At 40.0% G+C, this 11969-nt stretch overlaps 1 protein-coding gene across 1 annotated transcript in view; it reads left to right on the forward strand.

Annotated features, from left to right (window-relative positions):
• The first annotated feature begins 653 nt into the window (after window positions 1-653).
• The window catches only part of prx (periaxin), a 37256-nt gene continuing 25940 nt past the window's right edge, over window positions 654-11969 (forward strand). Inside the window, exons 1-2 of the mRNA XM_046072848.1 lie at window positions 654-678; window positions 10108-10163. Of these exons, the coding sequence (XP_045928804.1) occupies window positions 654-678; window positions 10108-10163 (81 nt within the window). The remainder of the gene's footprint in view (window positions 679-10107; window positions 10164-11969) is intronic.

Consider the following 11969-nt stretch of genomic DNA (forward strand, 5'->3'; position numbering starts at 1 on the left):
TGTCACCTTTGAACCACTGGAAGAGACACGCTGAGGCTGAGAATTAAGGTAGGCTGGATGGATGTGGTTTAATAAAGTCTCTGTGCTGAAGACACAGTGCAGTCTGCTGATACCCGAGGGTTCCCTGATGGTACTCTGTGCTGAGAGGAAAGCAGGTGTTAGAAGTCATGGTTGAAGGGGCCTGATAGCTCACTTTATGGAGTAATAGCAGTGTTAATCCATCCTCAGCGGCCATGCCTTTGTTGCTCTGTGTCTGTACTCTGTGTTTGCATAATTTTGTTTTAAATCAGCCTGAGATCGTTTTATTTTCTGAAATATTGCTTTAAACATTTGGTAGCTCAGGAGCTGCTGAGAGCAAAATAGTTTATGTAGCAGCCTGCAGAAACCACATAGCTGACTTTGGAGAGCATAACAATAGCGCACTGTTTAAATGCAAAGACAGTTTTAGTAAGACAGCTGCCACTTGTGTTTACTCCAGCATGCCAGTTGCTGGTTACAAACACTCAAGTATTCACTGAGGTTTATGGTAACTATTTGCAGTGTGGCATGTCACTATGACTCCAAGTTATAAGAGTGTTTTGTAATGAGACCTGGGTCAAATAACACTTGAAAAAAATATTCGTAACATTTATTTAAACCTTTAGGAGTGCCGGATGGGTGCGGCCTACCACGAGTACCGTAACATAACACCTATTATTTTTTGTTGTAATAATAGTGTCCCAGACAGAAATAAGTTTAAATAACTTAATGCTGCAGAGCAGAGCTGACAGAGCTGCTGGTGGCAGTACGCGGTCTTTTCAAATAGCCCCTGTCTTAATGTTACACACCAGCGACAGCTGCAGTGTGATGGTCATTGGATCTGATTGCCCCCAGTTCCAGCTCCATCGCAAAGTTCGCCCACCAGTCCGGTATGTATGTTGGCTCAAAGTGGGTTCACAGGCAGCTGTAGGCAAAACACACCGGGTTACATAATGCATGCACTCGGTAGTTTTTGAGCAACAGATATCGTTTTTTAAATAATATCAAACTTTCTGGTTTGACAACACCAAACTAATCTAAAAGGCAGATTCTACTTTCCTTTGCACGAGGGCATTGCTAGTTAGATGTTTTTCTTGCCTTTGTTATCAAAATATATTCCCATTCTGGTTTAGGATGATTTACTGTTTTCTGCTGATAATGATTTATTGCTTTCAACTGATGATTTATTGTCCAACTGTATCAAAAAGAACACATGGACAGGCTTCTGAAATACAGAAATTCCATTGAACATGACAGCATTAGCACAGATCATTAACAGGCATCAGTGAACTGAGTGGTCCATGAACAATTCAGATGGCAAAAAAATGGGATAAATAGTGTGATACACTGATCATGTCTTGTAATGAATTGTAAAACGAAATAGCTTCTCTGTCTGTCGCACTGTTACTCTGCCTTAAGATCTTTTATTATATAAATATTTTATTATAGTTATTTACTTAGCAACTTTAATATTGTGTTCCCTGAAAAAAAAAACTTGGATGCAAGTTAACTGTCTGTACAGAAAATTGGCTGCTGATTTGTGCATTTTCTTTTATGAAGTTTTTGGAAACTTTTCTATCTTTGTACGTTTTCAGCATATTAGAGCATGGTTTAAATGTTTGTCCATATGGTAGTTAAAGTTGTTGATGTCTCTGCATAATAGTAATGGTAGCTGCCAATCCACTGTTTACTCCAGCTGGATTTGTTACAGTGGAGGCCAGTAACTGAACTCTTCACTAATTCTGTCGGCACAGACTGTGACAGGGATCACAGGTCTGAATCTGATGCTACAAATAAAGTCTTAGGTGTCAAACTCCTGTGGCATTTATTGTGGACACTCTAAAAAATCTGGTATTTTAAGGTGAAATGTTGCTCTGGAAACTACCAGGTATGATTTGTGTGTGCGTCCATGAGCTGAAAGTAAATAACATCAAAATAAAATGATGGATGATGATAGCAGTTTCCTGGCGACAGACTTTGGGTGGTGGTGGTCACGGTTGTGGGTGTGGTTAATTTTAGACCAGGAAGTAGGGTCAAGAGTTGATTGGGCAGTTCGGGAGGGAGACCTCGTGAGGAAACACTGCTTGACGTACATACAAGTGTGAACTTCCCTCAGTGCACACAAAGAACTATGAGGATTTTTTAGGAAGAAAGACTCATGTAAACAAGGGATTTGAGAGCACATGTGATTTAATATTAGAGATATATATATAGATACTATTTAAATATATTTATTCCAAAACTGAGAAACACAGGTCACAGCCTGTGACAATGTTTTATTCTCAAATGACAAGAGCCATGTGTGTCTCTCACTGTGTGTATCTGTCAAAAATCTCCATTTCCTGTTTACACGGAGGCATTTTACAGTCCAGAGGCTTACGTCAGCGGGTGTGTCTTGCTTTGTCCATCTGATGTCTCAAACAACCAGGAGACACGCTGAGATCTATCTCACTAATCTTGAAGGGGTTTGGACATTACGCTCTTTGGTGGATGCTTTTATCTAAAGTGACTCCCAGCAGCAACGCTTCCTAAATGTTCAGCTTGGATGGCCACAGTGGGAGTCGAAGCCCTGGCGCTGTCAGTGCACTGTTGTAGCCACTGAGCTCCACCGGCTTTCTCTTCCCTTCTCCTGCTGAAGTGCAGAACAGCACACTTTGTCCATCCTATTATTACAGTGAACTTGCATTCGCTTCCTGAACACCATTTTTCTCTCTAAGTTTTACAATGTCTGACTCTTTGGAAGTTTGACTGTTTCAAATGTTCAAAGCAATATTTCAGAAAATAAAACATTCTTATGCTGAAACTAAATGATACAAACACCGAGTACAGACACAAACACAAAGGCATGGCCACTCAAGATACATTAATACTGCTGCTACTCCAAAAATTGAGCTATCAGACCCCTTCACCCATGACTTTTAACACCTGCTTTCCTCATAGAGCACCACCAAAGAGCCCTCAGGTGTCAGCAGAAGAGGTGGTGTAGTTGTAGTATCTCATCCTTTTTGCTTTTACACTGTTGCTGTATTTAGGGTAGACAGACAATGGTAATCAATGTTTTGAACTGAGAGTGAGGCACGAATGCTTCTCCTTGACTTACTGTGGCTTGGATTGAACCTCATTTGTACATGGCTTTGCTGATTTAGTGCTACACTCCCAGAAAGTTGTTGGATGTACAAGAGACCGATTAAAAACAGAGTGAGCAAAACTAGATGCGCTGACTTTTTAGTGTCAAGTATGGGTCAAACGCCAAAAACACTAAATCCTACATTTACAACCAATAGCCAATAGCCAACCAATCGTCATTCAAACTTCACGCCCCCGGTGTGCAACACAGGCTTTTCGTTAGTGTGCATGTGTTTTCCACAGGCTGAGTTGAACTCCTCATGATATGTAAACTGACCTTTATATGTAAAATTAAACCAGTGGAGTGTCTTTCCAGAAACAGTGTCCTTGTTAGTTTAGATAATACCAGCCCTCACTGTAAACACTTTAATGTGAATAATACTGCAGTTACTAATAAAAAAAGGCCCTCATAAAACTGTTGACAGAAGTGAAATTCCTTTCACCTTGATTGTATATTGGTGGACTCAGAAACCCCAGAGCTTCTACAAATAACACCACAACTGCCTAAATGGCATGGTATTTATTTATGTTGGAGTCTTCTGCACTATTTGGGCAGAGGTTGCCATGGAGACCTTATGACGATGACATGATGGCAATTGTGCTTCATTTGTCTCTGTGAAAAATGAAATAAAATCAATGAAGGAAGTCGCCTGCATGTGCTGTGTTCATGCAAGCTCACAGACATACTGATATCTTCTCCCTCTTGTCTTTTCTTTATCTCACAAGGCTGCTGAGTTCATTGTATTAACTCTGTTCATTTCCTGTTTAACTCTTTGATTGTTTCACATAATTTACAAATTACAACAATCCGACCACCACTACCTTCTACTTTTCAGCCTCTTTTTTTGTCACATTTTGCTTTTAAACCGCTGTTTTTTGCTATTTCTGGTCCTTCTCAATCGCCTCTACTGTCCCACAAGTTCCTCGCATTCACAAATTCTTCATATCATCATATCTAAATCATCAAATCTGTCCAATCATCATTGTGTCTATGTTACAAATTGATTGTTGGATAATGCTCTATAATGACAACTGTGACGCTCTCATTCTGTTTTTTTAGACAACCCAATTGATCTTTCCTTACTGACTTTAGTATATGTTTGTGACTCCATGCATGTGAACGCACATACATACAGTATGTTGTCATATACATTAGAAGCATTGCTTTGTATTGCATTGGAATGTAAAGACTGTGCTCTGGTTGTATACATTAAATAAATGTAGAGAAAAATGAATAGTTATAACGTTTTGGGGAAATGTAGGAAAAGAAAATATTTACAATAAATTAATTTAACAATCAAAACAACAAGATAATGCCGTAGGAATAGAAACAATTTCCCTCCTTTGGTGATTGTCCAAAGATTAGATCCAATGAGGTTTGTGTTATGTACTCAGGCTGTCACCAATTGTGAAAAAGTGTTGCGGTATTTCCTCTGTGTGTGTACTCTTGTGTAAGTGCGTGAGGAGAAAACCTATTTTTGTCGATATCTGGCCTCCGCTGATAATACCTCAGTCCACAAATAAATCACAAACGCACATCCTCAGCTGTCTCTTGTGCGCTGCATCACTGCTGTAGTGTGTTGTGTCAAAGACTGTTATCAGCTTTATAAAGGGCAGATGGGTAGTTGTTTTCTTTGGGTGGACACCTGATGCTCGAGCGCTGCCATTACTGAGCCAACTATAACATCATTAACTTGTCCATCTCTAATAGGCTTAGAGCAGCCTCTGAACAGGATTAGAACAGCAGGGTCGGTTTCACAAGGTTGCTGCTGTAAGTCAGAGCAGGACAGTGCAGGACAATAAAACCTCTTCAGCTCACATCACACCATCACACTCTCTGACAGATGTCTGGACCGGTCTGAGTGGTCACAGCTATCAGTCATGCTTTTCAAGACTTCACCAGAAGAAGACTGGACTATGTTTGAGATTTCCTGACAAGTGGCTTCTTGTAGTTCTTCGATTGATGACAAAGTAGCGTACAGTTGATATTCTGCAAGACAAACAAGGCAGACGGTCGTACGAGGAGTGTGACCTTGCACACACAGAGTTTAGTGTCCCTGTGCATATGCCAATGTACCAATGCAGGAAGGAGTGTGCCCTTCAGTGATGCTCAAAGGGAGTGTAGAGGTCAGGGTGGTGGATTGACATGTACTACGTCAGGCTTTCACGCAGTAGACGAGAGTTAGCATCTCATCACAGACCTGCAATTAACACTGTAACATCAATCCTTACTTTAATCAATAGCAAGTGTTCAAGTTGTCTTACCTTACTGTGTGCAGATGTGCATATATAGGAGAAAGTGCTGGTTTTAGGTAGTGGCATTGGCAGCTCAAAAATGAGCTGAAACTCATTATAAAGCTCCGTGAAGATAAGGGGAGCATCAGATGAAGGTGATAATTCTCTACAGGTTCATTACCCCTTTTCTCTTTTCACATTATTTTCACATGTTGTTCATCTAAGAAATACTGATTAAAGCCGATTTAACCACAGAGGTGACAGTTCTGAAAATGTTAATTCTTGGTTTCAGTCATTTCCATCAAGGTTTAAACCATTAACTGACAGGAAACACATTTGAGATTGGTGGTGTGGCTCTGACGATGTGATGCTCTGGAATAAATGTGCGCTAGATTGCTGGGCTGGTCCTTCTCACTAACCAACATTAAGGGTCACTGCTGTGAATATTTACTTAATTCTCACAGAATGACATGTAAAACTGACAGAGATAGTAAGAAGGCCTTTCCTCATTTTGATGTGACAAAGCCTTTTGCGCAAACTGTGCTGAAGTTGAATGTTGCAGTCAGACCGTGTTTAAGCTGTCTTTTCCACTCTATGACTTCACTAACAAACCCGACCGCATTATCACTTGAGACAACTTAATCCAGCTCCTGTTAGACAAACTGCAGAGTGTCTGACAGCACCAACAAGTTCTTTAGCTTTCTGGTTTGTTCTCTGATCTTCACATTCGCTTGGAGCAGTCAGGCAGAAAGAGCTGAGACGCTTTACCTGCATAGTAGCTGCCCTGGATCATATTAGCAGGGTGCTCTGCCTTTACCCAGAACATTATTAAGAATTCAAAATTTTATACCAATTGAACAGATGATTTTTAATTTTAAATTATGGGTAGAATCTCTAGAAAATATTGTGTTTTATTTTCATGGCTCAGATATGTTGGTCAACTCCTTGAAGGCTTGTGGTTTCAACAATTTGGACAAAGACCGGGGGTTACGTACTGTAACCTGGATTCGCTGAGTATAGGTGCAGGCATCTAAGGCTATCGCTAATGGGTTTACCCCTTCCGCGCGCCTGCGGCACTGAGAATTTTAGTCTACGCCCACCCACAGCATGGGCATCTCCTACGTACGCCCCTTGTATATATACAACGGTGACACCCAGAACAGTAGAAACACAGGTGGGATGACATTACCTGCACATGCTTACTAAGATGGAGAGTGATATAGAAGCCCACTATGCACAATCTAATGATTATATAGTTGAACTACATTCACATTTAGCCAACAGCAACATTGAATAGGTTTCAGCTGGTGTTATAATTTGGATTCATTGGATCATGGTTTTAAACTTATTCAGTCTAAGTATAATTAAAGAAGACATTTAATACAGACAGTTAAAGCAATGGTAGATTTGTTATTTACAAATGTAGGTACAGTAAGTAAGGTTAGGACAGCATTAACATATTTTAATTAGCACCAGCATTCCCTGTCCACACCTCTAGGTAGAGATTACAATGTTGTGATACATTCAGAAATTGTTTATTCACTTTGGATTTTGTGTCCTCCCACTCCACTACTACATATACAGAAGGGTAAAGGTCCATGCTGATTGAGGCAGTCATCAGGCATGTGGAGTCCTGCAGATGTGTGAGTCCAATCTATAATAAGACTGGGCTGCCAGGCATTTCAAATCTTCATCTCCTCCTCCTCCTCTTCTGCCATCCCTCCATTCCTGTGCTCCGTCCAGGGAGTGCCACCTCCTCCACCTGCTGCGGTCTGTCTGTCATACAGAGCTGCAGTTTAAAGCTGCTGTCAGGTTCAAACTTCCACAAGTCTCACTGTAGCTGATAATCATATTTTTACTTAAACAGAAATATTCTGTTTTCCTTTACAGGTGTGACTACGGTCTACATGCTCAGAGCTCAGGAAACTTTATTTTGATTTTAAAAAATCGTGTTTTTGAACTGAAAACTGCCACTTTGATTACTAAAAAGATTAGATTTTGTAGACAGAAAAATGTACAAATGACGACGGCATTTTCCTGCACATTACTGTCACCGTCGTCTTCTCTGTAGGTTAATGAAACATAGCAGTGACGACCACTTTCGGGACATTAGTGTAGTTGTTCCACCTGTTGTTGCTGCTGATGCAATGTCAGTCACTCGGCTCCGAAATAACAGTTGGAAAGCCTTGATTTCAACACCACAAGCTGAACATCTCTCTTTGACAAGTATGTGACTAAAACTGAATTTGCTAGTCAAACAAAAGTTACCAGTTCAAATAGCTAAACTACATAAGACTGAGTCATAGAATTAGATTTTCCATACCACTTTTAATTTGCAGATGTGTGCTTTTTAAATTAAATGTTTTACAAATTCTAAACAAATTATATCTCATTAGTACTGTAGGAGCAGCAGGGTCAGTCATCTACCAGGGGCACGGGGATCCTTTTGATATCTCCGTTCTCAGCAGTTCAGGTGTAAAGAATCTATCTGTCCAAAACTTGTTCTATTCCATTAATGCTTGTCGCTGCTCCTCTGTGACTGTTACACTGATGGCCGGGCAGCAGTGAATGTGTGTTATGTGTTCCTGTGACCTCCTATAAACCAGATACCTCCAACCCACCCAAACAGGCACGACAGACACGCTGACACGCTACACTTCCAAACCTACACGCCACAAATTCACAGATACACAGATGGGCTTTCTCCCCTGCACAGACACAAATACACACACACACACATACACAGCTAAGCTAAGGCAGTTAAAACACATGATCACATGAAGGTAGAACTGTAAGAAATGAGATTAGCAGGGGGCACAGTCAGGGGCGCAGGACTAGGGGAGGAAGGGGACTGAGTATACAGGGCCTGTGTGTAAGGAGGACCCACAAAGATGCTAAAATGAATAGCCGTTGATGCTGGGAGGGGACTATGGAGAGTGCCTATGTACGGGGTCCAGAATTTCCTTATGGCATCATTACTGCTTTTATAGGTCGCATCAGCCCTCTGTGGAGATGAATATCAAATGTGTTTGAAAACAGTTGCCAACCTGGCAACTGGCAGTGGACATCAAAGTGTCAGGAAGCCAGCCATGGAATCTGGTCAGCAGTCTAGTCCAGGTCTAGTCGGTTTTGCTGTATTTGGTTGCACTAATTACATCCCAGCCTTCCCTAATTCGGTGTGAAATTATTCTTTTTGCTAATATGGCTTTTATCCAGTGGTTACTAATGCATTTGCATTGTCTGAAAAGGAAAGAAAGAAAAGTTAGGAACTTGCAGTGCCACAGCAAACAAGAACAAATAATCTTTGCAGCAGCATTCTGGGTATCTGTCTTTGTTTGCTCTCTTTAAGTGAAACAGTTCACTATTTGGCTCCTGGCATCACTTTACTCAGCTGACTCAGATTTACAGTAGTTATGGTGGACTGGTTGATGTTGCTGCTGTTTGACTTGATTTTCTACTGGTTTCTGCTCTCAAGACGTAAAATAGCTTCTCCATATATAACAATCTTGCTCTCTCTTCTTCTTCTTCTTCTTCCTCCTCCTCCTCTTTTCACTATTTCATAGCACTTTCTGTTTTCTGGGGGTGATATATAACTGGACTTTAATCTTAATAAGCACATTTGGGCGTTTGATCGGTACAAAATTTGATATATTTTGCAAAAGTATTCATATAGTTAACATTTTTTGTTTATGAAAATGTCACTGCTGTCGTGGATGTTTTGGGGCTGTTGGAGTAGTACCATTGGGTTAAGAGTGTCTGAGTGGAAAGTTTAAATGGTTTGGGCTCGGGTAGCCCGAGGAGGGGCACGACCAAGAGTACGGAAAGAATGTTAAGACTGCCATTCCAGAAGCTTCACACTGACGGCCATATAGCAGACACGTAAACTCTAATGTGAACAAGTCTGACATAAACATCTGATGCTACACTTTCTTAAGGACAGTAATAATAATAATAGTAATAATAATTTGCTGTTATATATTTTACAGTCTAGTTTTGATTGTATGTCAGTGGCGACTGAATTGAATGCCTTTATTGTCAGTGCATGTTACATACAACTAAATTTGTAATCTCTCATAAAACAAATGTTCACCCTGCTCAGACACACACTTTCATGCTCACACAGTAAATTAATATGACCAATAAATAAGAAATATAAGTTAGATGCTGTTGTGTGCATTAGCCCAAGGTACTGTAGTTAAAATTGTTGTGGTGGTGTGGGAGGGTGTGGGATTCGGGGAGAGGGTTCAGTTTGCGTACGACTGACATCCTGCATAAAGGAACAAAATGTTTAGAAATTGTTCAACTTTTAATTTTGCAGGACGAAATTTCAGACAGACGCGTCTGAAACACATGCTCACCTCCCTCATATGCACCTGTGTTGCATATGATTCTTTACCCCAATGACTAAACAAATAATATAGAACTTGTGAAAATGAACACACATTGGATAACAAAAAACATAAAACAAATCATCAAAGTAATCCACGTGCACCTTTAACCCATCATGGGATAAAGATGGAGTAGCACTATTCCTTTGTCCCTCATTTTGTCATTTAATTGAATCCCTGTTTATGTGCTTTCATTTACAGGACATTCAGTTAAATTACTGTAATTCAGCCAGTTTAGTTAATTCCAGGTTTTTATGTTGCTGTCTAGACTCTCAAATGTGATATGATGAACGAATGCACAAAAACCAAATTAACTCGAACTGTTTTTTTTCTGTTTCAGACTCTGACAGAGACCAAGAGGACAGCCATGTTTTCAGCCAGACCAGAGATCCAGCCGTAAGTAAACACGGACCTCCTTCTGCTCATGCAAACGTAAACCAGCTGTAACACCAAAGTGAACAGAATTGCTAAGTTGTGGTGCATTGGAGTATTGTGGTATGTGTATCTCATATCTGTAGTGTATTGTGGTTTAATGATAATGAAAGCTGTATATTTTAATCACACCATACTTATAAAAGCCCAACGAGGGATAGGAGCTTAAATTAACAATAGCTATGAACTCAGTTTCATACTCTGTACTGGAACTATGTTAAATTGCATTTTCCCTATCAAATAAAATCAAAATGAAATGATGATGATCCACATGACAAACTACAACAACGATCTACATTAGTATTCACGGAGAAGAAGATGGTACATGTTTTACTTGTGTTCTCCCTTTTAAAAGCACCATCTGTCCTCCACGCAGTAATAACATACTGCACTTCAGCCCTGAATACGCAGCCGACACTTTAACACAGTAGAGCGATTCATATAAGTGACTGAAATGAGTGTTGACAGATGTTACTCTTTGTTGCAGCACAAGAATTCACTTTACTGAGAATGTGATATTGCTCTAATCTAATGAGTGTAGGGCATTATTACACTGTATGAAGAGAACTGTACATTATAGTTGACTGTGCACTTAACCTCATATACAGGGTACTAAATCATTCTAGCTTTGTGTGTGTGTGTGTGTGTGTGTGTGTGTGTGTGTGTGTGTGTGTGTACAAGTGTGTGTTTGTTTGCATGTACTGTCAACAAGAAAGGTAAATCATTAGAGTAAGTGTATTTACATTGATTTCAACACAGTAACTGATCTGACCACTGTGTGTAAGAAAGGATTAAAAGGAGGAAGATATGAGTCATCTCAATGAGGAACTATCTTTTTGAAAAACATAAAAGGAATAATTATAGCACTACAAATATAGTTATTTTAGGAATTCGGCTCACAATCTGAACCAGACATTTAGTTGCAACGTATCAGAGGTCACGGCAGCCTGACAACAGGTGAAATACTAAAACAGGATGTTTTTACAAGATTAACTATGTGAGAGTTTATATAACAAGTAGAGGAAAGAGATATGGGAGCCTGGGACATGTTTCCTCCAGGAAGGAGGTAAAAGGTAAAAGAACCGTAATCAAGTTCAGCTTGATTCAGTCCTACAAAAAAATTCCAGCAGAGATACAGTTGAGGTCAGGGGACTAAACACACACATTACAAATAAAAACACATGATAATAACTATAGTAAAGGTTCTGAATGATCTATATTCAGATTAAATGAAATAAAAAGGTTATCAGGAGAAAATTACTAAATTTGCCCACAAGGTTTATTTCCGCCTCTCTCCTCTAAGAGATTATAATCCCAGATCATGAAGTATCATAGCAAGTTAAAATAAATTCAGTCATAGAAGAAGAAGGTCATCAGTCATCTGCAGACAATGATGATGAGTTTAGTTTCCTCAGAGATAAAAGCCCTGTTGTCATTTTTACTGCCTCTGTGCTCTGACTGGAGTTTAGCTGTCAGTAACTGTTTTATCTGTGTGATTGTATTAGGTGGGGCGTCATGAACACATCCTCAAGTTCAGTGGATTGGTAGCAGCAATGCATGGTCGGCATACAGAGTACCTCAGAGTACAACAAACCCACAGCTCGTATTTCCTTTTTAAGTATTTCAGAGAAAGCTGACTCAGCCTCACATGCACATTATAGCATATATTCCCACCTGGGAGCCTGGAGTTTCCTGATACAACCATTTTCCTTCTGTTGAGTAGCATCACTGGAGCCAAGGATGTCAGTGGTTGTTGGAATAAATTGAGAA

This window comes from Micropterus dolomieu, linkage group LG17 (genome assembly GCF_021292245.1).
Source record: "Micropterus dolomieu isolate WLL.071019.BEF.003 ecotype Adirondacks linkage group LG17, ASM2129224v1, whole genome shotgun sequence".
Taxonomy (NCBI): domain Eukaryota; kingdom Metazoa; phylum Chordata; class Actinopteri; order Centrarchiformes; family Centrarchidae; genus Micropterus; species Micropterus dolomieu.